At 40.6% G+C, this 27,045-nt stretch overlaps 2 protein-coding genes across 6 annotated transcripts in view; one reads left to right on the top strand and one right to left on the bottom strand.

The window, feature by feature from the left end:
• Window positions 1-2,606, bottom strand: part of LOC126108963 (RNA polymerase II subunit A C-terminal domain phosphatase SSU72) — a 49,878-nt gene extending 47,272 nt beyond the window's left edge. Inside the window, exons 1-2 of the mRNA XM_049914356.1 lie at window positions 2,292-2,606; window positions 1,920-2,063 (exon numbers count right to left, since the gene is read on the bottom strand). Coding sequence (XP_049770313.1) covers window positions 1,920-2,063; window positions 2,292-2,374 — 227 coding nt within the window. The 5' untranslated portion in view covers window positions 2,375-2,606. The remainder of the gene's footprint in view (window positions 1-1,919; window positions 2,064-2,291) is intronic.
• A 141-nt stretch (window positions 2,607-2,747) lies between these two features.
• Window positions 2,748-24,631, top strand: LOC126108962 (uncharacterized). Of its 5 annotated transcripts, none has more exons than XR_007523666.1 (3): window positions 2,748-3,351; window positions 15,924-16,003; window positions 23,188-24,631. XR_007523666.1 is itself a non-coding variant. In XM_049914353.1 (3 exons), exons 1-3 carry the CDS (start codon window positions 2,968-2,970, stop codon window positions 16,750-16,752), a joined length of 1,077 nt encoding a protein of 358 aa, XP_049770310.1. In that variant the 5' UTR covers window positions 2,748-2,967; the 3' UTR covers window positions 16,753-16,843. The 5 variants fall into 5 exon arrangements, 3 of the variants coding, with proteins under 3 accessions (XP_049770310.1, XP_049770311.1, XP_049770312.1); XM_049914353.1 differs by lacking the exon at window positions 23,188-24,631 and adding an exon at window positions 3,437-3,484 and having other exon boundaries at window positions 2,748-3,167; window positions 15,924-16,843; XM_049914354.1 differs by lacking the exon at window positions 23,188-24,631 and having other exon boundaries at window positions 2,748-3,167; window positions 15,924-16,843.
• The last annotated feature ends 2,414 nt before the right edge of the window (window positions 24,632-27,045 follow it).

Raw genomic sequence — 27,045 nt, 5'->3', positions numbered from 1 at the left:
CTTCACCTCTACCTTAAGCTAACATTTTTTTTCCATTGTCAAACTACTAATAAATAAATAAATAAACTGCACACATTATTTGCTTTCATCCTGCTCCCTCCAAATACAAGACCTAAAGTGACACTGATTCAACTGCCCACTAAAAAGTCTTGAGACACTAGATACCACAAAGTAATTTTGCCTTGCAACAATGAACTATGTCCTTGAATACACTAGATATTTCAAAATAATGGCACCTAGTTTTCATACATTTGAACTGAGATAGCTTATTTTTATCCTAAAATGATAAAATCTAATCCCCACATACAACAAAACAGTTCTCTATTAGAACACCCTGGATTTTAAAAATAATACTTTAGCTTCAATACTTTCTCCTGGATCTCTACCTCTTCTTAACAAGGTGTTACTACTACAGTTAAATGCTTTCCTGCACATGAATACAATACTGTAATTTAACACAAATCTCAATCCAATAGTTTCTACTCTTCTGCCATGCCACTCTGTACCATAAACAAAAATAACTCCCTGTGGGTCTTTTCATATTTGTCAATTGAATTACGGTGTTCGCTTCAATACCTGTGTTTTGCACTAAATCTTGCCACAGCAAAACATTGATTTTCTTGGACGCAACTAAACTGGGAATATGCCTTATGCATTCACGCACCACAATCTGATCCTTTGCAGTGACTACATGAACACAAGAAGCAGAACATGTTCATGTGGGTGAATTCAGCTGAATTATGTTTTTAATGTACCACCTGCTGGGAGTTGTCCACAATACAGTATACTCTGCCCAAATCAGATTTAGCAGCATCAATAAAAACCAAAATCTCTCTAATCAGCATCTCACCTATCTTACTACAGATAACTGAAGACAGCGAAAGCCTCCACCGATTATAAAATATCGTTACCTTATAACTAATAGTAGTCCGTACACACTCACTCACACTCTCTCTCTCTGCCGTTCATACCACTGAGAAAAATAACGCCAAAAGTGTTAATATGTTTGCTGAATATAGGCTCTACATAACTAGTTTCATCTTCAATTAATTACACTGTAGAATCCTATGTTTTTAGCATTCCAGTTAAATGATGCATTTCAAACATGTCCGACACGATTATCGATTTGTATCCAAGTTTGATACTCTTCACACTTATATAAGCAGTATTTTCTTGTTTAATGTGTGTGCACATTTAGATTACATTACTCTCCCTTGCTGTTACGTATATCAATTGATTACCAATTTTATATGTCTTCTTGCTCAACTGTTTTAAGTTTACTCACTTTAACTTAAGCATTTTCCCATGAAAGCAAGTCACTTCACGTGAGAAACCCTAATTCCAATCCCACAAAGAAAACAGTTCATGCATGAGCATACACAGGTAGATTACGTGTTTCGCAGTGTAAATATGTTAACAGAAAATGTCGCTTTGGAATTTTTAGCTCTACATTTCTGCCATGTGTATTGATGTAGTATCATACAAACCAGCAGTCACCCACCCCTCTTAATGCAGTACAGGTGTTCTGTAAAATAAATTATAAGATATTATTCACAGACTTTTTTTTTATTGATGCAATACATGATCTCATGTAATGCTATACTAAGTAAAAATTTATACTAAGAATAAAATTTTAAAATAGAAATAGGTAAACTTAATTATAACGTCTGCCAGAACAGCTGGATGACTGTGGCCAATGTGGTGTCGAAGTTCCCACGAACCAGCCACCGCATTTCAGCAGCCTTGACCTATAAAACAAAACATGTGAGCGAGAGCAAAGGAAACATACGATCAGTCACCAATCACTCGTGAAAATAGTACACATCACAGTCAAATTTTATGAGTGAAATTAAAAAAAAAAAAAAAATCCGAGGAGGTATTCATTTCTCCTAATTTCATTAGCAGGTGTCAAAGGATACAAAGATTTATCTTTGAGGAGAAGATCTTGATATATTTCTTCGTATGTCACTCCGAATTCATAACAATTAGGTTTGTCTGGGGCTGTTCCAGGAAGCTTTACTTTGTCTCCAGTGCCAAACGATTTCACCAAGAAGCCCTTTTTGCTGTACAAAATCAAAGCAATATCATAAAAAAAGAGTCTATTTAAACATAAACATGAACAACGAAATTAAGAGCCTGTGGAAATCCATCTCTAAACATTTTTCTAATAAATTTATTTCAACCTCAAATCCCTTAAAGGAACTATTACGCAATCGACGCCATTGAACACATTGGCTCAAAATCACGAGACGTATCTTGCTACTATTATACCTAATTTGTAAATTACAAACCTCAAAAACGCATGGGCTTCCATGCTTCTGTTCATATTACTCGAACATATAACGGCTACGCGTAAAGGACAGCACACTGGCATCTTTTTGTCAGTAACTGACGGTATTGACTAAAGTAATCTATACACTTAAATCTCTAGGAACGTACTCAAATTTAAATGAAACCCAATCAAAACATTAGCTGAACATTATAAGATAGTACCAGACGCTTCGCAGATATTAAGAAATTCCATACACAAAAGTGCAGCCAGGAAATTCCAACTCCCTTTCTCTCCCTAATGAGTAATGTCCCTACGTCTTACAAGTGACCTACTTCTTGTTCTCGAATATTCGTTCCAATGCATTTCATCATAAAGATATTCTACTATACAAATCAAAGTGGTTTTCTGTGACTCTTTTGTAGGCCTCCCAGGAATTACTTCCTCAAAGTTATTTCATAAAAGACGTTTTATAAAATATATGAAAGCGTACGACAGTACAATGTCTTTTAAGGTCCGTGTAAACGTTAAAATTTCTTTGTTAAATTCGTCGTCTGATTTCCACGGGATTATCAAACAAACGTGCAAATGTACCAGCCCAGTTTGTCAAACAAAATCTCACGGTTGAAGCAGTTCTCACTTTGTGTGTAACGCGCAGTGAAATTTTGAGAACATATGTTAATGGGAAATAGCTACCAATGAGGCCAAAGCATTTCATGCAGGGAATTGAAATTTGCTCACACGCCACTTGGAGCGCTGGCGCTGCAAGTTTTATCATGTCTATTTGTTATTGGTTGATTGTAAGCATTTCAATATTTGTTTTCGCTTCGTTCAAAACAGCTGACAGCAGTTTATACACCACGGACAGGGGCAAATTTGTTAATGTGAACTGCTTCTTGTGTGTATCGTCTTAATTAAATTGCATTTTAAGTGTGTTGCGGATATTCTGCTAATTTTTTAAATGCACGATGTTGAGTGATGTAAATAACTCTCATGTTTGTGTTTGTTTCGTTTTTGGAGTCGCATGTATTTGTTCCTGGTAACGAAGACCTTTTGTGTGTATTTCTCGAATTAATTGTGTTGTAAGTATATTGCTGTTATTACGCATTATTATTGTTAACACCAAATTTTCGGTTTTTGTTGAATTTAATGCAGAACTGTGTGCAGGTTTTACAGAGTTGGAATTCAACTTTATTACGTCTTGTCACGGAATGAGTATGTAACTCTGCATTGAATATCGTCGTTTTTCACCACTGAGTATGCTGTGTTATCTTAATGATAAAATAAATAGTTATTGTGACAGGAACTATTGCACAGCAGACATATTCTACATCAAGGTGCAAGCTTGTACTTGGTGGACGTGCTTCACCATGCTGAATGCTTCTCCATTTAGTAAACTCTTAGTTATACATAATTCACTACTGCATGAGCACGATAAGTTGGTAGTACGCTAGCGAACTTGAAAGTTGGAACTGAACTGTGTTTCACTGAATGTCGTTACATGCTGCTCAGTTGATCTGCAATGGTGTCCAAACTGTGTCCTTTTTTCCCCTTGTTTGATATTCTGCAGATGGCATGACCGTATTTATAGTTAAAAAGTGCATCTTGCTGCTGAAATGATGCTTAAAAAAATCGGTAACACGTTGGAGGAGAAGGTCCAAATATGGGTGCTGATCTAAATATGAGCTAGGAGGCCTGCGGTCCCACCAGTACATATTGCCTATAAGCAGTTAATAGATGGAACTTGTAATTTGTTTGGGTGCAGTTGATTTTCACATTTGAAAAACTCAGTTTTTTACTTATGTCTGCATACAGTTTGTTCGTAGAACTGTTTTACTTACATCTGAATTAGCTGTTAGCCACTTTCTTACCAACATTTTGTAATGATTGTCATGACCATTTTCTGAGAATCGGAGTGTGGCACAAATCTGGCTACCATAATGAGTCTAATTATGAACAATCCCATATATTTGGACCAATTTGCAATCCCATAATTTTAGTTTAAATATAAATAAATAAAAAACACCCTTTTCATTGTTTTGAAATGACATATCCCAAGCATAAATACCGATCCAAAGGCAAAAGGAAGACATTGGGACCCTTTTGAGATGGGTGAAGCCATCACTGCCGAGAGGGCAAATGAAATGGGAACTCTTAAACTCTAAAAATGTTAGTAGTGTATGTCACTCTACTCTGCAAATTTTAAGCAATAGAAACCCCCCCGTACTCGTGATCACGCCTGGAAGAACTTGTTCCATATGTGTTTATCGAGGAAGAAAAGCTTTTTTTTTTATCTGATTGAAAACAAATGGCATTTGTTTTAGCTGAGAAGAATAGCATTAATGCACCTTTCACCACTAACGAAGATGGTAGTAATTGGGCAGATCTGTTTCTGAATCGCCGTTCATTGAGCCTATCAATTTGTAAGTCCTGTGGCATGTATTTTTCACGAGCATTGGGTTTGAACAAATAAAATGTCACAGCTTTTTATGAACTATTAGAAGAGGTTTACAATAAACAGCACTATCCACCAGATCACATATATAACATTGATGAGACAGGTTTTGAGTATTGTGCAAAGGAGACCATACCAAGTAATCGAAAAAAAAGGAACATTTCAAGTTGCATCCCTTACATTGCCGAAAGATGTTCAGCTATCACATTCGTAGATTGTATGAGTGCATCAGGATACTGTAGTCCTATTATATTATTTTTCCCAGGTTCAGAATGTCAGACTGGTTGATAAAAGGAGCTTCTCCTGTAGGTATTGGCCAAGCCCACTCATTTGGTTGGGTTCAGACTCACATATTTCCAGAATGGTCTGACTACTTCATCAAAATGGTTAAGGCAATTAAAGATTCATCCATTCTCCTCATTTTAGACTAGCTTTACTGCCTTGTTCACAACCCTGAAATGATTCATAAGGCCAGGATGAACTAAATTTACATAATGCCATTGCCAAAAAACTAGCTCCAGCCCCTAGATGAAACTTTCTTAGGATCATTTAACGCCTACTATAGTGAGGAAGCAAGAAAACTTTTATACCACATGAGGTAATGGAACTTTCAGGAAAGCTTATCTGAAAGTTTCAAACTGGTCAGATGCAGTAAGTGGTTTTAAAGCGACAGGTATTGACCCACTGAATGAACACCTTTTCACTGATGCTGATTTTCTAGCTTCTGTGCAGGAAGCTCACTGCCTTTTTCTGTCAAAGTGCTGTCAAATGCTGCTGACGCGCCTTCTCTCACTTTATCGTATCAGCCAGGACCTTTAGCAGCAAGGCGCCCCACCGTATTCACAATTATCCTTTCCTCAGACAGGAAAGACTTAAGCAGTTGTGCTGTATCAGAAAGAAAATGTATGACAGAGGCCGGAAAGCTGCAAAAACTTGTTCAACGAGGTGCATTCAAGTTCTAAGGCCTCCAATTTTTTTTCTAGTTAACTACTCACCCGAAATCGATGAAACTGGCGTTACTTCTCGACGTAATCGCTCTGCAGACGTACACATTTTTCACAACACTGACGCCATGATTCCGTGGCAGCAGCGAAGGCTTCTTTAGGAATTTGTTTTGACCACTGGAAAACGCTGAGGCAATAGCAGCACGGCTGGTGAATGTGCGGCCACGGAGAGTGTCTTTCATTGTTGGAAAAAGCCAAGAGTCACTAGGAGCCAGGTCAGGTGAGTAGGGAGCATTAGGAATCACTTCAAAGTTGTTATCACGAAGAAACTGTTGCGTAACGTTAGCTTGATGTGCGGGTGCGTTGTCTCGGTGAAACAGCACACGCGCAGCCCTTCCCGGACGTTTTTGTTGCAGTGCAGGAAGGAATTTGTTCTTTAAAACATTTTCGTAGGATGCACCTGTTACCGTAGCGCCCTTTGGAACGCAATGGGTAAGGATTACGCCCTCGCTGTCCCAGAACATGGACACCATCATTTTCTTAGCACTGGCGGTTACCCGAAATTTTTTTGGTGGCGGTGAATCTGTGTGCTTCCATTGAGCTGACTGGCGCTTTGTTTCTAGATTGAAAAATGGCATCCACGTCTCATCTATTGTCACAACCGACGAAAAGAGTCCCATTCCTGCTGTTGTTGCGCGTCAACATTGCTCAGCAACGTGCCACATGGGCACCCGTGTGGTCGTCCGTCAGCATTCGTGGCACCCACCTGGATGACACTTTTCGCATTTTCAGGTCGTCGTGCAGGACTGTGTGCACAGAACCCACAGAAATGCCAACTCTGGAGGCGATCTGTACAACAGTCATTCGGCGATCCCCCAAAACAATTCTCTCCACTTTCTCGATCGTGTCGTCAGACCGGCTTGTGCGAGCCCGAGGTTGTTTCAGTTTGTTGTCACACGATGTTCTGCCTTCATTAAACTGTCGCACCCACGAACGCACTTTCGACACATCCGTAACTCCATCACCACATGTCTCCTTCAACTGTCGATGAATTTCAATTGGTTTCACACCACGCAAATTCGGAAAACGAATGATTGCACGCTGCTCAAGTAAGGAAAACGATGCCATTTTAAGTATTTAAAACCGTTGTCATTCTCGCCGCTGGCGGTAAAATTCCATCTGCCGTACGGTGCTGCCATCTCTGGGACATATTGACAATGAACGCGGCCTCATTTTAAAACAATGCGCATGTTTCTATCTCTTTCCAGTCCGGAGAAAAAACATCGGAGGCCTTAGAACTTGAATGCACCTCGTATTACAAGATCACTGTAAATCAATCCGCGCATTCATCGAATAGACCAGTGAAGAGGAAGATGGTGTGTCCAACTTCTCGGACTTCGAGATGGCTAGTAGTAATACAGTTAATTAGATCACTACGAATAAATAATACTTTATTAATTACAACGGAACTTGTCTTTGCTTGCCAGGCTTGGCCTGCGAGCTAACATCCCAAAGATGTTCGGGCTCACATGTGGTTCCTCTTCGTCGAAATGTGTTGTCTCAAACTCGTCTAAGGGTTGAACCACACGTGTCGCATTACACGCACGCTGTAAATTGGACACTTGTGGCCCTTTGGTTACATTGTCTGGCTGATGGCAAGTTTGCAAAATACACTCCTGGAAATGGAAAAAAGAACACATTGACACCGGTGTGTCAGACCCACCATACTTGCTCCGGACACTGCGAGAGGGCTGTACAAGCAATGATCACACGCACGGCACAGCGGACACACCAGGAACCGCGGTGTTGGCCGTCGAATGGCGCTAGCTGCGCAGCATTTGTGCACCGCCACCGTCAGTGTCAGCCAGTTTGCCGTGGCATACGGAGCTCCATCGCAGTCTTTAACACTGGTAGCATGCCGCGACAGCGTGGACGTGAACCGTATGTGCAGTTGACGGACTTTGAGCGAGGGCGTATAGTGGGCATGCGGGAAGCCGGGTGGATGTACCGCCGAATTGCTCAACACATGGGGCGTGAGGTCTCCACAGTACATCGATGTTGTCGCCAGTGGTCGGCAGAAGGTGCACGTGCCCGTCGACCTGGGACCGGACCGCAGCGACGCACGGATGCACGCCAAGACCGCAGGATCCTACGCAGTGCCGTAGGGGACCGCACCGCCACTTCCCAGCAAATTAGGGACACTGTTGCTCCTGGGGTATCGGCGAGGACCATTCGCAACCGTCTCCATGAAGCTGGGCTACGGTCCCGCACACCGTTAGGCCGTCTTCCGCTCACGCCCCAACATCGTGCAGCCCGCCTCCAGTGGTATCGCGACAGGCGTGAATGGAGGGACGAATGGAGACGTGTCGTCTTCAGCGATGAGAGTCGCTTCTGCCTTGGTGCCAATGATGGTCGTATCCGTGTTTGGCGCCGTGCAGGTGAGCGCCACAATCAGGACTGCATACGACCGAGGCACACAGGGCCAACACCCGGCATCATGGTGTGGGGAGCGATCTCCTACACTGGCCGTACACCACTGGTGATCGTCGAGGGGACACTGAATAGTGCACGGTACATCCAAACCGTCATCGAACCCATCGTTCTACCATTCCTAGACCGGCAAGGGAACTTGCTGTTCCAACAGGACAATGCACGTCCGCATGTATCCCGTGCCACCCAACGTGCTCTAGAAGGTGGAAGTCAACTACCCTGGCCAGCAAGATCTCCGGATCTGTCCCCCATTGAGCGTGTTTGGGACTGGATGAAGCGTCGTCTCACGCGGTCTGCACGTCCAGCACGAACGCTGGTCCAACTGAGGCGCCAGGTGGAAATGGCATGGCAAGCCGTTCCACAGGACTACATCCAGCATCTCTACGATCGTCTCCATGGGAGAATAGCAGCCTGCATTGCTGCGAAAGGTGGATATACACTGTACTAGTGCCGACATTGTGCATGCTCTGTTGCCTGTGTCTATGTGCCTGTGGTTCTGTCAGTGTGATCATGTGATGTATCTGACCCCAGGGATGTGTCAATAAAGTTTCCCCTTCCTGGGACAATGAATTCACGGTGTTCTTATTTCAATTTCCAGGAGTGTACAAGGTTAACATAACATATAATAACAGTAATGATAATATCAGGAACTAAATTAATGATCCATAAATGATGTAGGCCACGTAGATAGTTGCGATTTGGTTAGAAAAATGTTTATTCAGAAAGCAAACTAAAAGTGAAAGTGGTCGTATTTAGAGTTACGGTTACATTCGAGTGCATATCCATTTGACACAGTTCGATCATTCACAATCTCATTGCGAAATACAAGTTATCTACATGGAAAGTTAAAGTTCACACCAGGCGCATGGCTGCTCACTGCACAGAGACAAAGTCCTGTGATTCCACACAATGCGAAATTTTCTGTCGTTTCGCTTCCTATCTGCCTAAAGTCCAACGGTCCGCTTTTGCATCTGCATACAAACTGTACCCTTTGGTGTCTCCAACTGAACTGTCTGCTTTAGCGTCTGCCCCAGTACTCCCTCTTCCCGTTCCCAGCCGCGTTTCCCGTGCTCCGAATATCCTTGCTCAACTGACTAGGGCAGTTCCCTTTCCTGAAGCCGTCCATCTGATTGGCTACAGCTTATTCTACATTATTTTACATTTTAACATGTTTGAATAATCAAAGCATGACCACTTTCACGCTCTGAATAAAGTAACAATAATATCCATTACATAATAACGTTAAATTCTTTTACATAAAACCAGTACAGTTTACTTCTTAGCTTTGAATGCCACGACTAGTAGCCTTGTACCAATGTGCTTTCTGATAAATAAATAAATAACAAAAGTAACTATTATGCACTAAACCTTACAACAAATATTCTACTACCTAATGATTCAGTAAGGTGTCATGCTGTCGCCGTTCATTGTGTTTTGTGGGGGAAATGATGATCTGATGCTTAACTGAAAATACTGATAATTTTAAACAAATAAAGTTACAGAGTTGATATTTACAATGTTTTTCATGTTAATGATGAGCTTCTATACGAAATGTCGATCGTTACGATCGACCAAAGCAGTCAGATTTTAGCATTCAGCGTTTTTTTTTTTTTTTTTTTTCCCCCCCCCCCCCCCCCCAAAGCTTTCTAATTTTACTTTAACAGTAAATCCTAAACTAGTATAGATATGATCAACATTCAAGTTTTATTGGGATCACCATGAAAATTTGTGAAGGACGGTGGATTAAAATAACTGTGGCTTAATTCCCTGCATTACTATAGAATTAAATAGTTTCCATAAGTATTTCCATTTATAGCCGACCTTAGGTCCGCCATATTTAACACTGCTACGTCTCCTCGACCACAAACGGCTTCTACTGGGTTACCCTACAACGTAGGTTCTCTTCTGTCTCACTCGCACACAACAGCACTTAGGCCTCGGTAGACAATAGACGCCCGTGAATTTCCCCATCTGGTGGTGAATCTGTGCCCTTTGTGACTCGCAGTCCTGGATGACAGGGTTCATTTCACAATTCCTGTAGAACGACTCTTTCGGCTGTACATTTAAATGGGAGCGCAATGCTCGTTAACTTGCAGGCCGCGCCTACGAAACTGCATGTGTAGACTTGCAGTTGAGAATGCACTAAATGAGTCACCATCACTGAGTGGTGAATCGACACAAGTTCAGACTAGCCGTACTGGAGCTTCGCTACAGCCACTAGAAGATGCAAGTTCCTAGACACAGTTGAGAATGCACTAAATGAGTCGCCATCACTGAGTGGTGAATAGACACAAGTTCAGACTAGCCGTACTGGAGCTTCACTACAGCCACTAGAAGATGCAAGTTCCTAGACACAGTTGAGAATGCACTAAATGAGTCACCATCACTGAGTGGTGAATCGACACAAGTTCAGACTAGCCGTACTGGAGCTTCACTACAGCCACTAGAAGATGCAAGTTCCTAGACACAGTTGAGAATGCACTAAATGAGTCACCATCACTGAGTGGTGAATAGACACAAGTTCAGACTAGCCGTACTGGAGCTACACTACAGCCACTAGAAGATGCAGGTTCCTAGACACAGTTGAGAATGCACTAAATGAGTCACCATCACTGAGTGGTGAATAGACACAAGTTCAGACTAGCCGTACTGGAGCTTCACTACAGCCACTAGAAGATGCAAGTTCCTAGACACTTGTTGATACAGTTCTGATAGTGTTGGCGCATAGGCACAATTCACAGGAAACGGGAGTCTCTTCGCTTCCCGATGGTCGAACGGGCTGTGTCACTGCGATTAGGTAGCATGGTGATGTTACTCTGACAGGAGCTTCCTGGAAGTGGGCATGATCCGCCACACACCGTCAGGTGGCTTGCGGAGTATGGATGTAGATGTAGATCTGACCTTGAACAGAACTGTCCTCCTGACCTCTGGAGATGCAGCTTCAGGGCAGTGGTGCCTCAAAATTACGAGAGGCACGGCTTCTTCCTAGCATCTCATTGGGACCTCGTGATACCACCATGCTGTGTGTGCAGTATCACTGCGGTGGTTGATACTTCTCGAGATACTCGATGACACCACTGCTTTTTTCTGATCCAAAAGTAAAGCAGAATGAAAAATCGTGTAAAAAAAGGCAAAAGAAATAAAAAATCTATGTAAAAAGAAGAAAGTGTTTTCATCTGTCGAATCATGCAATAATGGACTTCCCCTAGATGATGAGCAAAGTTTTCTGTACACCTTCTGGATAAGGTGGAACGTGCATATTCTGGTGGCATCCCATTCTCAATGGACACCAGCGGAGAAACTTGGATTTGAAGTATCCAGTGCCATACGTGGGTGCATACTGAGCTTTTGGGGGTAGACATTGACATTTACATTTGTGATTATTCCAAAAAGCTTGTGCTTTAAATTCTTCTTCTTAATTTGATGGTAGACTGTATTTTGACTCAAGAAAAAGTTTGGCATTTTTGTAATGTTTTTCGAAATAAATTATTTTAAATGAATAGTTTGCTTTTAAATTATTTAATCCTTCCTAACATTGAAGTGCACATGCTATAGTACAATTTCAGGGCTATTTCAATTCTTTGATTATTAACAATATGGTAGCCTGTAGTTGGGGTCACGAGAAGTGTCCAATTCCAGCCACCTGCTTTGATCCGTGATGTAATGCTGGTGTGGTATGGTGTGTGATGTCACTTTGGTGTGGTGTTTATGGATTTGTCTGTGTTTGTGATGTTGTGTTGTAGTATTTGTTGGTGCACTCTTGTTGTAGAAGTTGAGATTTGAAGTTATTTGTGTCGCCATTTGACTCTGGGTAATGATTGTGTAAACTTGTTTTCGGAAGAGAATGCTTTGTCACCATTTTAGTTTATTTGTTCTGTGGTTTATAAGTCGTTATTTTTATTAGATGTGATTGGTTTTGCGTGTTCTGCGGAACAAAATGTAGTAGTGGTTTTTTGTTTCTCACTAGCAATGGATATGACTGATAAATCCAATGGTTATTCTCTCAGTGTTGCATTGGGCGATGACATGATGATTATGATTGAATTCTTCCAACTGTACAGACTGAGTGCAGATTACGTGATGTGTCATTTTTGTGGTGAGGGTATGAAGTTGATAGAGTCCCACGCTCTTGGGCCACGGGCTTATACACGTGGAGATGTTGCCGTGATAAATATTTGGAGATTAATTCAATGTGGGACCTACTTCGAGAGGCAGGACGTGAGGGAGATAATTTTACTGACTTATTATGGGAGTGTGTTAGATTGGTTTTTGCTGTAGGGAAATATGTTGAAAGTAATGTTGATGGCGTTGAGACGGCAACCGGCGACAAATTTATTTTAAGGTCCTTTATTCGAAAGGTGCCGTTACCAGCTTCAAATCATTACAGTCCATTGTCAGGTGGCTTTCATTAACAAGTGTGGTGCATTTTTTACTGATTAGTTGTTGTGAAATGCCGGTTTGCAGTACTTGCTTTCAGAGTTTTCATCCAGCAGACGGTGTTCGTAGTTTTCGCCACATTCCCATCATTGCACACATAAACTTGTATAATTGAGCATTTCAGATTTGCCATTGAATACATCTCCACCACATTCTTACCGTTGCACATGTAAATTTGTATCACTGAGCACTTCGTATTAGTCACAGAGCAGACTTGCGCCACGTGTTTTGATAGATACAAAGTGTTTAATTTGTAGATACAAAGTGTTTACTTTGTATCTATCAAAACATGCGGTGCATGTTAGAAGTCTATTCTTCGACTAATATGAAGTGCTCAGTGATACAAATGTACGTGTGCAATGGTAGGAATGGGCTGGAGATGTATTCAATGGGAAATCAGAAGCGTTCAATTATACAAGTTTATGTGTGCAATGATGGGAGTGTGGTAAAAACTACGAACGTTGTCTGCTGGATGAAAACTATGAAAACAAGTACTCCAAACTGCCATATCATGACAACTAATCAGTAAAAAATGCACCACAAGTTCTAATGAAAGCACAAAAGCCAACTGACGATGAATTGTAATGATTCGAAACCAATAACGGTACCTTTTGAATAAAGGAATTTAAAACAAATTTGTAGCTGGTTGCCGTTTCTACACCATCGACATTTGTCTTCAAATAACAGCCAATGGTGTCCAACCATGTCATCATATGACAAAATGGCATGTTCAGGGTATATTTTTTATTAAGTTTGGGGAGGGGGGGGGGGGGCAGCTGCGGAGGAAGTGGAAATTGACGAGTCTGAGTTTGGAAACTAGTGGGGTTGACTGAAGAAAGCTTTGAGGAGGGGTCTGCTGCAATGTCGGATGCATTTTTGTCTTAGAGTGGTTTGGGGAAAATGGAGTATGACCTTCTGGTGGTAAATCATAATACCAGGTTTAAGGATTATGACACTGGATTTTGCACAAATACTATAGAGAGGTTTTGGGGATCGTGAGATCTGTGATAGGGAGAGGGAAGAGATGCTGTTCCTATTTGAAGTCTCATTTAGATGAGTATTGCTTGTAGCAGTGGATGGGATGTACAGGTCAATGGTGTTAAAATGGGGGGGGGGGGGGGGGGGGGGGGTGTTGGGGTTTGGGTGGGTGTTCATATAGTTTGTGAGTTAGTGGGGCAGGTTTTGGGTAGATGGTGTGTGTTTAAGACCACTGTGTGTGTGTGTGTGTGTGTGTGTGTGTGTGTGTGGTGGTTTTTTTTTTTTTTTTTTTTTTTTTTTTTTTTTTTTTTTTTTTTTGCGGGTGTTCTAATTAGGACTGGTGTTGGGTGGGACAGAGTTGGTTTAAGGAAGGTAGGTTCAGGGCTGGGGTGTATTTGGAGGATATTATGTGTGTGTGAGTGCTCACACCAACCTAGTTTTATTTGCTGATGGCTTTGGTTAGTAAGTAATTTTTTTATTTTGATTTTAATGCCCCCTTTATTCTTTGTTTGCTTTAGCTTTATAACTTTTTTACTTTGTCTGATGAATATGGGTGTTCTGGTTTCTCGATTTGTGTGTTGGTTTTTGGTATCGTTGGTTGCTTTTAAGCTGCATAGGTTATGTGGAATCTGTGGTACTTGGATTTTTTATTTATTTTTGGGTTCTACGGTTTGAGTACTTCATTTGAGTTATGTAGGTCTAGTGAAGTTAGCAATATTGTGTAGTAAAGTCAGTGATATCATATTTTGCAGTAGTGTACATTGGTTTTTTGGTTTCGAGGTCTTCGTTTGAGCTGTATAGGTAAAGTGAAATTTACGATTTTGTTTGAGCTATATAGATAAAGTGGAATATGCAATTCCTGTGGCTTTTTATGTTTCTGAGCATTATGTTGTACTTTGAAAATTCTTTGAATATAATAGAGGGAAACAATCAAATTAATGATATGAATATAATAGAGGGAAACATCCTTTCGTCTTTCCCTCTCCTTCCCTCTTTCCTGATGAAGCAACCGTGGGTGTCGAAAGCTTGAAATTTGTATGTGTATTTGTATATTTATTGTCTATCAACATACCAACGCTTTCGTTTGGTAAGTTACAGCATCTTTGTTTTCAGATATATTTGAAAATTGTTTGTTAGACTTTGTGGATAATATGTGTTTTCGGGTGGTGCTGTTTTTTTAATTGTATATTTAGATTGTAGCCTTCCTAAGCACCCTACTTCCCATAGTTGTCCCATTAGCTTCATTGTGTTGCTGGGGTGAAATATTCACATGTCGTTTTTATTTTTGATCGCGTGTGTATGCAGTGATGTTATGGTCGCCATATTGGATATGCTGAAAGTACGGGTGTCTGCCATGTTGGGACCTCGTGGGTCAAAGCAGATGGGTGGAATTGGATGCTTCTGTAATGCGCACATTTAGATCGTCTCCTCTCCCTTCTGCCAATAAGTAACACAAAACAGGTCCTTCAACCCAAATGACATTTACACATAACATTGTGGTAATATTAAGAGCAACTGAAATTTTCTCCCTCTGGAATGCTTGGCATAATCTAGTATTATGGTTTAAAATATAGATTTATAGCACTAACTTTTTATCATAAGATGTACTTGGATTTGGTCTATAACATGATATGTAGTGATATTTGCTTAAATATTACAATTATCAGTGTTTTAAAATTCCACTGTTTGAGGAGTGCTGTTCAATGGATTTGCATTACAGATCTGTTCTGGAACCACATGCCGTGATGTTGAATGCGTGCTCACACTGTAATTATTAGCAGAATGTACAGAAATGTAGTACAAATGAGATTTTTTTTATTATTTTTGCACCTTGCTTTGTAGCAATAGCACGTCACCAAAATTACGAGCCATAAGCCTACTTAGTGACAATAACCAATATAATTCAGTACGGGAGAGTTGCATGTACCTTCATTGTTAAGATGCGGTAGTATTAAATAAATACATAACCACTTTTCCACTACCTGTTCATTACTACCCTCCACCACTGCTGAAATTTATGAGTTTAAATGTATCACCATTCTCCGCAGCTCCCACTCCCCTAATTAAAAAAAAGAAAACTCGGCATTCCATTTCTTCCATCTCAGTGATCAATATATCTTTACATGGCATATTCTTTTTCCATGTGTACAAAAAACTGTTTCATTAAGATATGAAAAGAGGGTGGTAAATCATACCTAAAAGAAGTTTTGCCTTTCATAATAATAACTGGAGCAGAACAGTCACAACATTTTAACAAAAATTAAATTGATTTGTGAAAGTATACTAAAGAAAACTGTGTGAAATTAATTTGTCATCCATGTGGTCTGAATTTGCTTTCCTTTTTTTTCAGAATTTTTGATTATAATAACAGACAAGTGAAGATGGATCATATGGGAAAGAAAAATTCTGGTTTAAGATTGAAATACTCATGTAAGTTTCCTGGATGTAGAAGTGGTTATTTTTCAAATATAAACACAAGCATAAAACATCAAAATAGACATTTTTACAAATTCCCAGCTCCATCAAAGAGTGAGCTGCTAAAACAGTGGAAACTAATTTGTAATATAGCTGAAGACATTGACTGTGGCTCTTATTCTGTGTGTGAAAATCATTTTTTCCAAGCCGATTTTGTAAACTTCTCTCGGCATAGGTTAAATCGTGGGGTTATTCCGAAGCATACGGAACTGGTGTTATACCACACGGAAACTACAGTGACTGGAGAGGCATCTGTCATTTTGCCGCCTATTAAAAGAGAAAATGATGAGGAAACTGCTTCTCATGAAACTGCTCCCCAGAAAACACAGTTAAAAACTAAATTACAGATCCTCGTAAATCGCATTGATTCGTTGGATATGGAAACAGTGGGTACACTGGAAAAAGAAGTGGACCATTGGCTGTCATGCACTAATTCTGGTTTCAGTAGGGAAGGTGCGCATTGTGTTAGCAAAGGAAAAGTGAAAGTGCAGGAAATACCTGATCAGATTAAAATCCATATAAAGAGCATTATAAGAAAACCAACTCTTGCTGAGAAGTCTATTGTTGCAGATCTAATGATGCAATCTGACAATGATGTGTTGACTGTGCATGTTGATTCTGACCATACATACTGTATCAGTTGTTCTGATCACACATACTGTAATAGTTGTTCTGATCACACTTATTGTATAAATAAAAACTGACTTTATCTGTCCTCAATTCTTGTGCATGCATGTGTGTCTGTCACGGTTTATAGGCCTACTGGGGAAACTTGCCATTAAAAAAAAAAAAAAAGAGAGAGAGAGTAACATGTCAGGCTCGGTACCTCTTATAGTGTTGTGGAAATCGAAGCATCTTAATAAAGAAAATTCAGCGTGTACATGTTTCTGTTCATTTCTTTATCCTATCACATATAGTTAACAAGATTTAACTGAAATATCCCATTGACTATTTCAACAATAAGTGGACTACTTGTATTATCATTTTTAATGACTTTGGCTCTAGGATGTTTGTACTTTGTTTAACTTATTTAATCACTCAATTATGTTGTATCGTTGAGACATATTTCCTCAACGTACCAGTAAGTATGTTCACTTGGATTTTTTTTTTCACTACAATGCGAATAGAGTCCATTTTTTTTTTCTTTAATAATATGATGTCTAGTGTTGATATGTGGTTTGTCTACTGTAACTACTTACATTGTATAAATCAGTCACATCACTGTTATCACAGAAAAGTTTAAGTGGGCCACTTTCTGAGAATGAAGAGATTTATCTTCCTAGACTTTGCAGCCAGTGTGCCTGGTATTCAGACCCAGCAGTTTATAGGGTAATGTGGGCTGTGCAGTGGCGCTCCAAGAAATTGCACCTCCTTGCAATTTAAACAGAAATCTAGTGATTGACGTTCCGTCCAGTAACTGTAAAATGTAAATCTTCACAGTCGGAAATCTCTTCAATGTTCCACACTTTTACGCCACATTCGAATGGCTTTGTTATTGAAACCTGGCAGTTTGTCCCTATTAGCGGAGGACGTCTTCGAGAGGGCTCTTAGCTCTTTCGAATGTCCGATGCACATCCTGGCTCACTACTAACTGAAGCAAATTCGATTTCTGCATGCTCCCGAGCAGAGACATGACTTACCCATTTTGAAAACAGCGCAATTGGCTGTTGTTAGTTTTCATCATCTGCTATTGCTATCATTCCTTGGTGGAGAACTGGCACACATCTTCTCAAGCACCAGAATACAGATACCATTTAGTTTCACACCTTCCTCCTCCTAGGCACTTCAGTCTGGGACCGCGCGACTGCTACGGTCGCAGGTTCGAATCCTGCTTCGGGCATGGATGTGTGTGATATCCTTAGGTTAGTTAGATTTAAGTAGTTCTAAGTTCTAGGGAACTGATGACCTCAGCTGATAAGTCCCATAGTGCTCAGAGCCCTTTTTTTTCCTCCTCCTGATTATAATTGTTGGAGCATTTAGAAAGTTAGTATATTACTTCTATATAGCCTTTCATAGTATCCACTTGTAGCTGCCAGTACCGGAGTCTTATCAAATGAAATCTGTGATCACCTGGCTGCAAAGCATGCTCTACAACAGCTGATGTGTCAGTTTCTCTTCTTCCACAGTTGCCCTTCTGTTCTTCTAGTTGTCTTTCAACCATTCTTTTAGTAGTACCCACGTACACGTCTCCATAATTATGTGGTATTCTGGGTACTACTAAAAGAACAAGCAAACTGAAGGGTAACTGTAGGAGGGGATAAATTTCTGCATAAACTTGCAAGCTACAAACTGGCCACCAGCTTTTATAGAACTAACGGGTATGCAGGCTATAGCACACTTGTTCATTCCTCAGTAAAAGATGAAATTGGCAACCAAATACACATCGTCCGGTCAGATGACTGACCGAATGACCAACCGAGGTCGTCCACACTAGAATCATGTGTCAGCAACGATCGGGCGAGTCATGGCTGTCCAGACTTCACTGCTGCTCCGTCCCGACTCCCTCGATGTCCTTTTGCAACTCGAACACACGACGATCCGGAGACACTGGCTCGGACCCAACCGTGCAGAGGGAACACTTGCCCATTGGCCATCCGACATCTCTGCACAAAAAAGGAAGCGACCCACGCCCCACAAGATGACCAATTCGAGGGGCCCAGAAGCAGTCGGAAGACTAAATACACGTCGCCTGACGAGACGACCGACTGAACAACCAACCGACAGTCGTCCCTGCTCAAGTCACCTTCCGTCAGACAGTGCACGTGTGTCGCCAGCAGTCGGCCAAGTACTGGCTGTGCAGACCTGACAGAGCTCCATCCAGACTGACTTCACGACACACGACGAGCCGGAAATACTAGCGGTCGCTTCAAAGGTACTACTACAGTGCTCTTATTGATACACGCTGCTGCTGCCACTCACGGGCAGGCAAGCCAGCAACTTAGCGACGCCAATAAATCGAATAAGAAACGAGGCGACAGTTCCGTAAAGTCAAGCTGTCGAGCAAGAAATGGCACGAACACGAGCCGTGCATGGCTCTCACAGAAAAGCAGAGAAAGAAGAACAGACATTGAGTATAGTGACGCATTAGAAAATACTAACAAAGGAAACAACACTGGGTTAAGATTGAAGAAAAGCCGTCAGCCAAAAATAAAATAATCGAAAATCCAGGATGGAGTGTAACAATATTATGAAAAGGAAAGTTGCCACTCACCATATAGCGGAGATGCCTTATTTGTGACAGTATTTGTGTTGTACCTATCTGTGACTCAGCATCTCAGCTATATGGTGAGTGGCAACTTTCCTTTTCATAATGTTGTTACATTCCATCCTGGATTTTCCATTGTTTGATTGTAGTCCTACTCTCTGTTTTGCACCTATTACACAGTAATCTCTGTTTCTTTAGAAGTTTCGTTACAGTGACTGTATACCATGAAGGTTCCCTCCCATTATGAACTGTTCTACTGGGTACATATCTATGCAGTGTGTGGTCAACTACTCTTTTCAATTTGTTGCCACAACTGCATCATAGTCACTGATACTAGTTCGATGTGGACATCCCCACAGAGGTCAGGACTATTTGTTGCTATTAGGTCCAATATATTTCTGTCATGAGTGGTGCAGTTCCTAAGTATCTGTTCTAGGTAGTTTTCAGAGAAGGCATTTAGTAAAGTTTCACAGGATGTCTTATCACGCCTACCATTAACAAAATTTTAATCTAAAGCACCTGATAGCCACAAATGGAATAAATATAAAATCTGAATTTTGACCAAAGCGCAAGAGTTACAGCAAGTACTGCAGCATGTAGTACTAATATTGTAAGTAGTTATAATTACTGTGTAAAGAAAAATTTATTCTAGACTGAGGAGACCAAGCAGCACTATTTGTATGACTATCAAAATTAAATACAGGCTGCACAACAAAATGATGTAGGAAATTGAGTCAAGAAAATGTGGAGATATTTATTAATAAACTAAGCCTCACCATATGGTCAGTCAGCCAATGCAGTTCAACAAATGACAACAATAACTTTCCAACTAAATTTATTAGTATATTCAGTGAATGCTTTCCTTTTGTAGCAGGAATTAGAGTCTAGTACCAAGAAGAGGAAACTGCATATGGAGGCAGAAGTTAATAGAAATCCTGAATAAGTTAAATATGTGAGCACGTACAAAATAACATTTGACAAGTAGTTAAACTAGATAAGCATACTACAAACACTACACTCATTTCAGATGCAAAAACAAATCCAAAGTTGTTTGGTCTTTTATAATAAGTGAAGTTGCCAGTGAAATGGAGTGAAATTTCTCTCTAGACTAATGATAAACAGTAGAGCTGTTACAGATCCACATGCTATGCATTAAGCCTGCAATTTCTTCATGAGTTGTAATAAAACTGGTGATTGCACACCACCAAGTACAAATCCTAGCATGGCCGAGACAAACTGCAAGGGTTTTTTTAAGTTCTCCCCCATTTCAAGATTTGGCACTATTCAATCATAATATCAGTGGGTTGGAATGAGGTTCCAAATAGAATAATAAAAATAGTTTGTCATAGTATTGCACATCCACTCTCCTTCATCAGCCAGTCTTTTGAAGAGGGATGTTTTCTAGACCACTTAAAATATGGTGAAGTTTGGTCAGTTCATGAAAAGGGAAAATGAGATGAAATAGGAAATTGTAGGCTCAGCTCATTGTCACCTATTTTGTTTTTTAAAGTATTTGAAAGAGCTGCATCTGATCAAATAGAAAATTATAATTCATCCTGACTCCAGTATTTTGTGCAATCAGTATCATTTCGAGAAAGGCTGCAACACAGTCCACACGACAAATGAATTGGTAACAAAAATCAGCAGTTGTCTCGGTAATTGAATGTGTGTGACAGACATCTTTTGTGACCTTATCAAAGCCTTCGATACTGTAAATCGCAACCTGCTTCTTCAGAAGCTGAGTAGCTGTGGTTTTCAAGGAAAATCATTTAGTTGAATGTCATAATTGACAAACAGAAGAGAAAGAGTATTTGTTAATAACAGTGGCAATAAATCCCTTTCTGGCACAAAACACACAATTTGGTGTTCCTCAAGGATCATTATTAGGCCCACTACTGTTTTTGTATTACATCCTTTATGCAGATGACTCAACACCGATAGTCTGCTGTGAAATCTATGGAGACTTAATCTACCGTATTGAGTGGACACTTGGGGGAGTGGCATCGTGGGACAAAAATAATAATGTGAAAATAAGCTTTGCAAAAACTGAAACTGTTCATTTTCGAAATAGTCAACACAATGTTTAAGTGAAATAAGCTCCATGGACAAGCTGTGTCAAATTCCTTGGCGTGGAGTTATCATATAGACAGTACACCGACCCAACTGAACAGTTGTGTGTATGTGGTGAATGTCTTATATAGTATCACTGATTTAACTGTAAAAAATCATATTACACATTTGAATTGTCATTTGTAGAAACCAAATAAGTCATTTTTTTACACTTTTCAGGGGAAACTAAAAACTGAATACTGCCTTATGTATTATTGCTACGTTACTGGAATTTCTCAGAACTGAAAGTAACTTCATTCTGCATTTATTGAGAGGGAAATAATTAACTTACAGTACATCATTTTGATATTTAATTATTTCAAAGTTTTTGACTTATTTGGTTTCAACAATTTACAAACACTTTTTTGCTTTTTTAGGATTTAATTGTGTGAACACTTCATAATACATTAGCATAGTCTGACAAAATAGAACAGACTGAATTATTTTAAGAGCTATCATGATTAACTGTACATTAGCTATAATTTTAGTCAATCACAGGCCAAGAAATAACTTCTTCATAGAATGATCTCTTTGCAGCAGGCACATATTCAATGACTTTCTTCACATTTTCCATCTTCATTCTGGAAATAGGTACTTGTTATGTTGGGTAGGCCATTGGTATGTTGTCCATTAATCCTGGAATGATGGGCTCATGTCTTTTTCTTAAGTGAAAAATGTGTTTTATTAAACCATCGATATACCGAAGGCCAACCACCTTTCCTGTCGAGGCGCCCACTAAACCCCTCTAGGCAGAACAGGTGATTAGGATTGTGGAAATTCCAAATAAGGTTGGGGTCAGTTTCACCTTAAAATTGTAGTTTAGTAACACGTTTACAACCAAAGCGGCACATAGCCAAACCTTTTCAACTACGAGTTTCAAACTCCAAATCTTTCACAGCTGAAGGCCTCCAAACAAGAAATCTTAAAAATCAAAAAGGTAAATTTCAAGTAACTGAAAACACGCAGTTACAATTACAAATAAAAAGCTAGGCTGAAGGCCCACAGTAAAATTTTCAAGATTTTAAAATAAATTACCATACCCTTCCAAAGGCAGAAGGCCGCAATGTTTAAGCTCAAACGGTAATTTTAAGAATAAGGTTCCAAGCTGCAATGTTTAAGCTTGAAAGGTAATTTTAAGAATAAGGTTCCAAGTCTGAAAGCCCACAACTAATTTTCCAAAATTAAAAAAAAAGTATAGCCTTAAGTTTTAGTTAGCCGAAATCAGACTAAAAGAAAAGACAACACAATGGCAATAACCTTTCAGCAAATATCCACCTGCTGGAATTCAAACTTACTTACATAAAACACAGTAAAACCAAGAATTTTTCTTTTATCATTGACTACGATAGATTATAAACAGACAATTAAACACTGGTGAGAAAGCCAGGAAAGACAGCAGAACTCAGAAGCCTCCAGGGGGTCGGTCTGTCCTCGTTCATTTAGGTGAGACAGGTGGTGAGCCCAACTACACTTGATCCGTTGGAACCCAACCGAGGGTCAGCCACAGACCGACTGACCAAACGACTTGTTGCCATCAATCGGTACATGAGAACTCAAACACAAAATGTTACGGACTTAATTATCTGCAATCAAATATGTATATGTATAAAGCTGTCAAACCTACACACTGTGTTGGACAGTGACAACAGGTGAGGAAAGGACACTGCCTGAAATTACATTAGTGGCCAGGGCAGGTAACCAGAACATTAATGGCCACAAGGCAGAAAATTCTGCTGGTGCACTTGAATTGTAGTCAACCAATATAGTTAATTCCACAGCATGGCGGCTAAATTTCAGCAATACAAACACTCAGTGTTGTTCACAGGAAAACCTCACCAAAAGCAAACCATCGAAACGAACCACACAACATGAATGGACGTGGCTTGGGTACTTGAGACCACTACTCAACTTTGACGTCCTGGGTCGGTGAACCACGAAGCTCGTAGCAATCGGACAGCTCCACACACGCTCCGACACTGCGCAGGGACCGCCAGCAGACCCAGCTGACTGCAGTGTGTGGAGATAACTTCCTTGGTTCGCAGCAACCGACCAACTGCCCTCAGAATGCCGACAGCATAGTCATCAGTGGCATCGTCTGGTAGGACAACCGACCAACGATCCACCAAGCCTGTGGCCTGGCTCAAGTGATGCGTGGCGGCAATGGTCGGGCAAGCCATGTTCAGCAGACCTCACTGCTGCTCCAACCCGACTGCACTAGTGCCGCACTGCAACTCCCGGACTGGCAGGCCCGGACTGTGCTACAGTCGCGTTCCAACTGACTGGCAGCCCAAACTCGCGACCTGAACTGGCTTACGACCGACGACGACTGGGAAGTAATAGCAGTCGAGCAGAGACTACGAGAGGGGATATATCGATACGCGCTGCGAGTGCCAGTCACGGTCATGCAAAGCAGCAACTCAGTGACAGCAGTAATTTAAATTAATGTAGTGAGATGGAAACACGTTAAAAACATTGTGTAAAATACGTGATGGCGGGAACATGAGCCACGCATGGCTCACTGGTCTCAAGATATTGTATTTCTTTGAAGCTACTCGGAGTGAAGAAGATTTTTTTTTATTGCATTGTTCTGTCACTGTCTCACACGAAACAACACTTTTTCTAAAATATTTTGGCCACCAGTTGTTGAAATGTGGTATTTCCTCTCCATTAACTAATTTTACTGTCACACCCCTTTTACCGCTCACTATCAGTTCCGCGTATACATAAGGGGTGTAAATGCGGTCATGAATTTTTATTTCCCTCTTATATTGTCTAAGGTCACGATCATACAGGAGGAATGAGTGACCTCTCTCTGGAAAATTGTGTATTATGCTCTTGAGTATCCCTGCTTGAATTGTGCCCATACAAATGTGTATAAAGGAGTGATTTTTGTTCTGGCCGACACAGCCATCATAAAACAAAAGAAGATCAGTCACATTTTTACTGTGATCATTTTTTATGTAATCAGAAACGAAAGATGCTACTCTGTTTGCACCTATCCTTCCTGAGCCTTCATGGTGCAAGTACCCAGTGCAGTGTTCATTTTTCAAATCATGTATGCTGAAACAGTACACAGCAGATAGAATATCTCTTGGACAGATGTATGTGGAAATGGCAAGTTTTGCACATAATCAAAAACATTGGCTCCCATAGTATCAATAGATTGAGCTCTTCTCTTAGCATCCCGAGGTGAGATGTAAAATTTAGAACTACGACGCTTATGAACATTTAATTCCACTCTGGTGATAAGCTTGACTCTTTCATTTAAAAGTGGGCTTTTCAGTTTGAGTTCAAGCTGTTCACATTTACAGCAGACACCCACTTGGGGTCTGCCAAAGGAATAATTAAAATTGTTGCGATAATAATTACAATAAACATCATATTTTACTTTACAATCTGCTTATTTGTTGCTGACATGGAGATTGTGAGGATAACAGAATAATTACAGGACACACAGAGGCATTCAAACAATTATTCTTTCCACACTCCATATGTGAGTGGAATGGGAGGAAACCGTAATAACTGGTACAATGGGGCATACCCTCTGCCGTGCACTTTACGGTGGTTTGCAGAGTTTAGATGTAGATGTAACTTTACCAGTGCCTTTATTGACAGACGATATCCTATCTAGCTTATCTATGAAGAGATCTGTGCCGTCTCCTCCTCGGGCACCTGTAAAGCAGCCACCGACCAGCACTCCTCTGACTACCCAGTGTCCCCCTGGCCTTCAAAAGCTCAGCCACATCTTCCGCTAGGGTTTTGTTGGGTTGGGTTGTTTGGGGAAGGAGACCAGACAGCGAGGTCATCGGTCTCATCGGATTAGGGAAGGACAGGGAAGGAAGTCGCCCGTGCCCTTTCAAAGGAACCATCCCGGCATTTGCCTGGAGCGATTTAGGGAAATCATGGAAAACCTAAATCAGGATGGCCGGATGCGGGATTGAACCGTCATCCTCCCAAATGCAAGTCCAGTGTGCTAGCCACTGCGCCACCTCACTCGGTCCGCCAGGGTTTTAATTACCTTTTGTCGTGTCCAGAGATGCGGCCTTTTTTTTTTTTTTTTTTCCATCAGTCTTTTGACTGGTTTGATGCGCCCTGCCACAAATTCCTCTCCTGTGCCAACCTCTTCATCTCAGAGCAGCACTTGCAACCTACATCTTCAATTATTTGCTGGATGTATTCCAACCTCTGTCTTCCTCTACAGTTTTTGCCCTCTACAGCTCCCTCTAGTACCATCAAAGTCATTCCCTCATGTCTTAATAGATGTCCTACCATTCTGTTCCTTCTCCTTGTCAGTGTTTTCCACATATTCCTTTCCTCTCCAATCCTGTACAGAACCTCCTCATTCCTTACCTTATCAGTCCACCCAATTTTCAATGTTCTTCTGTAGCACCACATCTCAAATACTTTGATTGTCTTCTGTTCTGGTTTTCCCACAGTCCATGTTTCACTATCATTCAATGCTGTACTCCAGGCATACAGTCTCAGAAATTTCTTCCTCAAATTAAGGTTGATATTTGATATTAGTAGACTTCTCTTGGCCAGGAATGCCCTTTTAGTCATTGCTAGTCTGATGTCCCCCTTACTCCGTCCGTCATTGGTTATTTTACTGCCTAGGTAACAGAATTCCTTAACTTTATCTACTTTGTGACCATCAGTCCTGATGTCTCGCTGTTCTCATTTCCACTACTTCTCATTACCTTCGTCTTTCTTCAATTTACTCTCCAGTCCGTACTCTGTACTCATTGGACTGTTCATTCCGTTCAGCAGATCATGTAATTCTTCTTCCCTTTCACTCAGGATAGCAATGTCATCAGCGAAGCGTATCATTGATATCCTTTCACCTTGAATTTTAATTCCACTCCTGAATCTTTCTTTTATTTCCATCATTGCTTCCTCAATGTACAGATTGAACAGTAGGGGCGAAAGGGTACATCCTTGTCTTACACCCTTTTTAATATGAGCACTTTTTTCTTGGTAATACATTCTTATTATTCCTTCTTGGCTGTTGTACATATTGTATATGACCTTTCTCTCCCTATAGCTTACCCAACTTCTCTCAGAATTTCGAACATCTTGTGCCATTTTACATTGTCGAATGCCTTTTCCAAGTCAACAAATCCTATGGACATGTCAATTTTTCTTTAGTTTTGCTTCCATTATTAACCGCTACGTCAAAATTGCCTCTCTCGTGCCTTTACCTTTCCTAAAGTCAAACTGCTCGTCATCTAAGACATCCTCAATTTTCTTTTCCATTCTTCTGTGTATTTTTCTTGTCAACAACTTGGGACGCATGAGCTGTTAAGCCGATTGTGCAATAATTTGCACACTTGTAAGCTCTTGTAGTCTTCAGGATTGTGTAGATAATATTTTTCTGAAATTCAGCCATACTCTTACATTCTACACACCAACATGAATAGTCGTTTTGTTGCCACTATCCCAATAATTTTAGAAAGTCTGATGGAATGTTATGTATCCCTGCCTTATTTGATCTTAAGTCCTCCAAAGCTCTTTTAAATTCTGATTCTAATACTGGATCCCCTATCTCTTCTAAATTGACTCCTGTTTCTTCTTCTGTCTCATCAGACAAATCCTCTCCCTCATAGAGGCTTTCAATGAGGCATACCGTACCCAAAATCCTACTCACATCATGGAACCCCCCCCTCTCTCTCTCTCTCTCTCTCTC

The sequence above is a fragment of the Schistocerca cancellata genome, chromosome 11 (genome assembly GCF_023864275.1).
Source record: "Schistocerca cancellata isolate TAMUIC-IGC-003103 chromosome 11, iqSchCanc2.1, whole genome shotgun sequence".
NCBI classification, from domain to species: Eukaryota; Metazoa; Arthropoda; class Insecta; order Orthoptera; family Acrididae; genus Schistocerca; species Schistocerca cancellata.
Note: the sequence above shows the minus strand (reverse complement) of the source record. Positions and strands in the feature narration are given on the sequence as shown.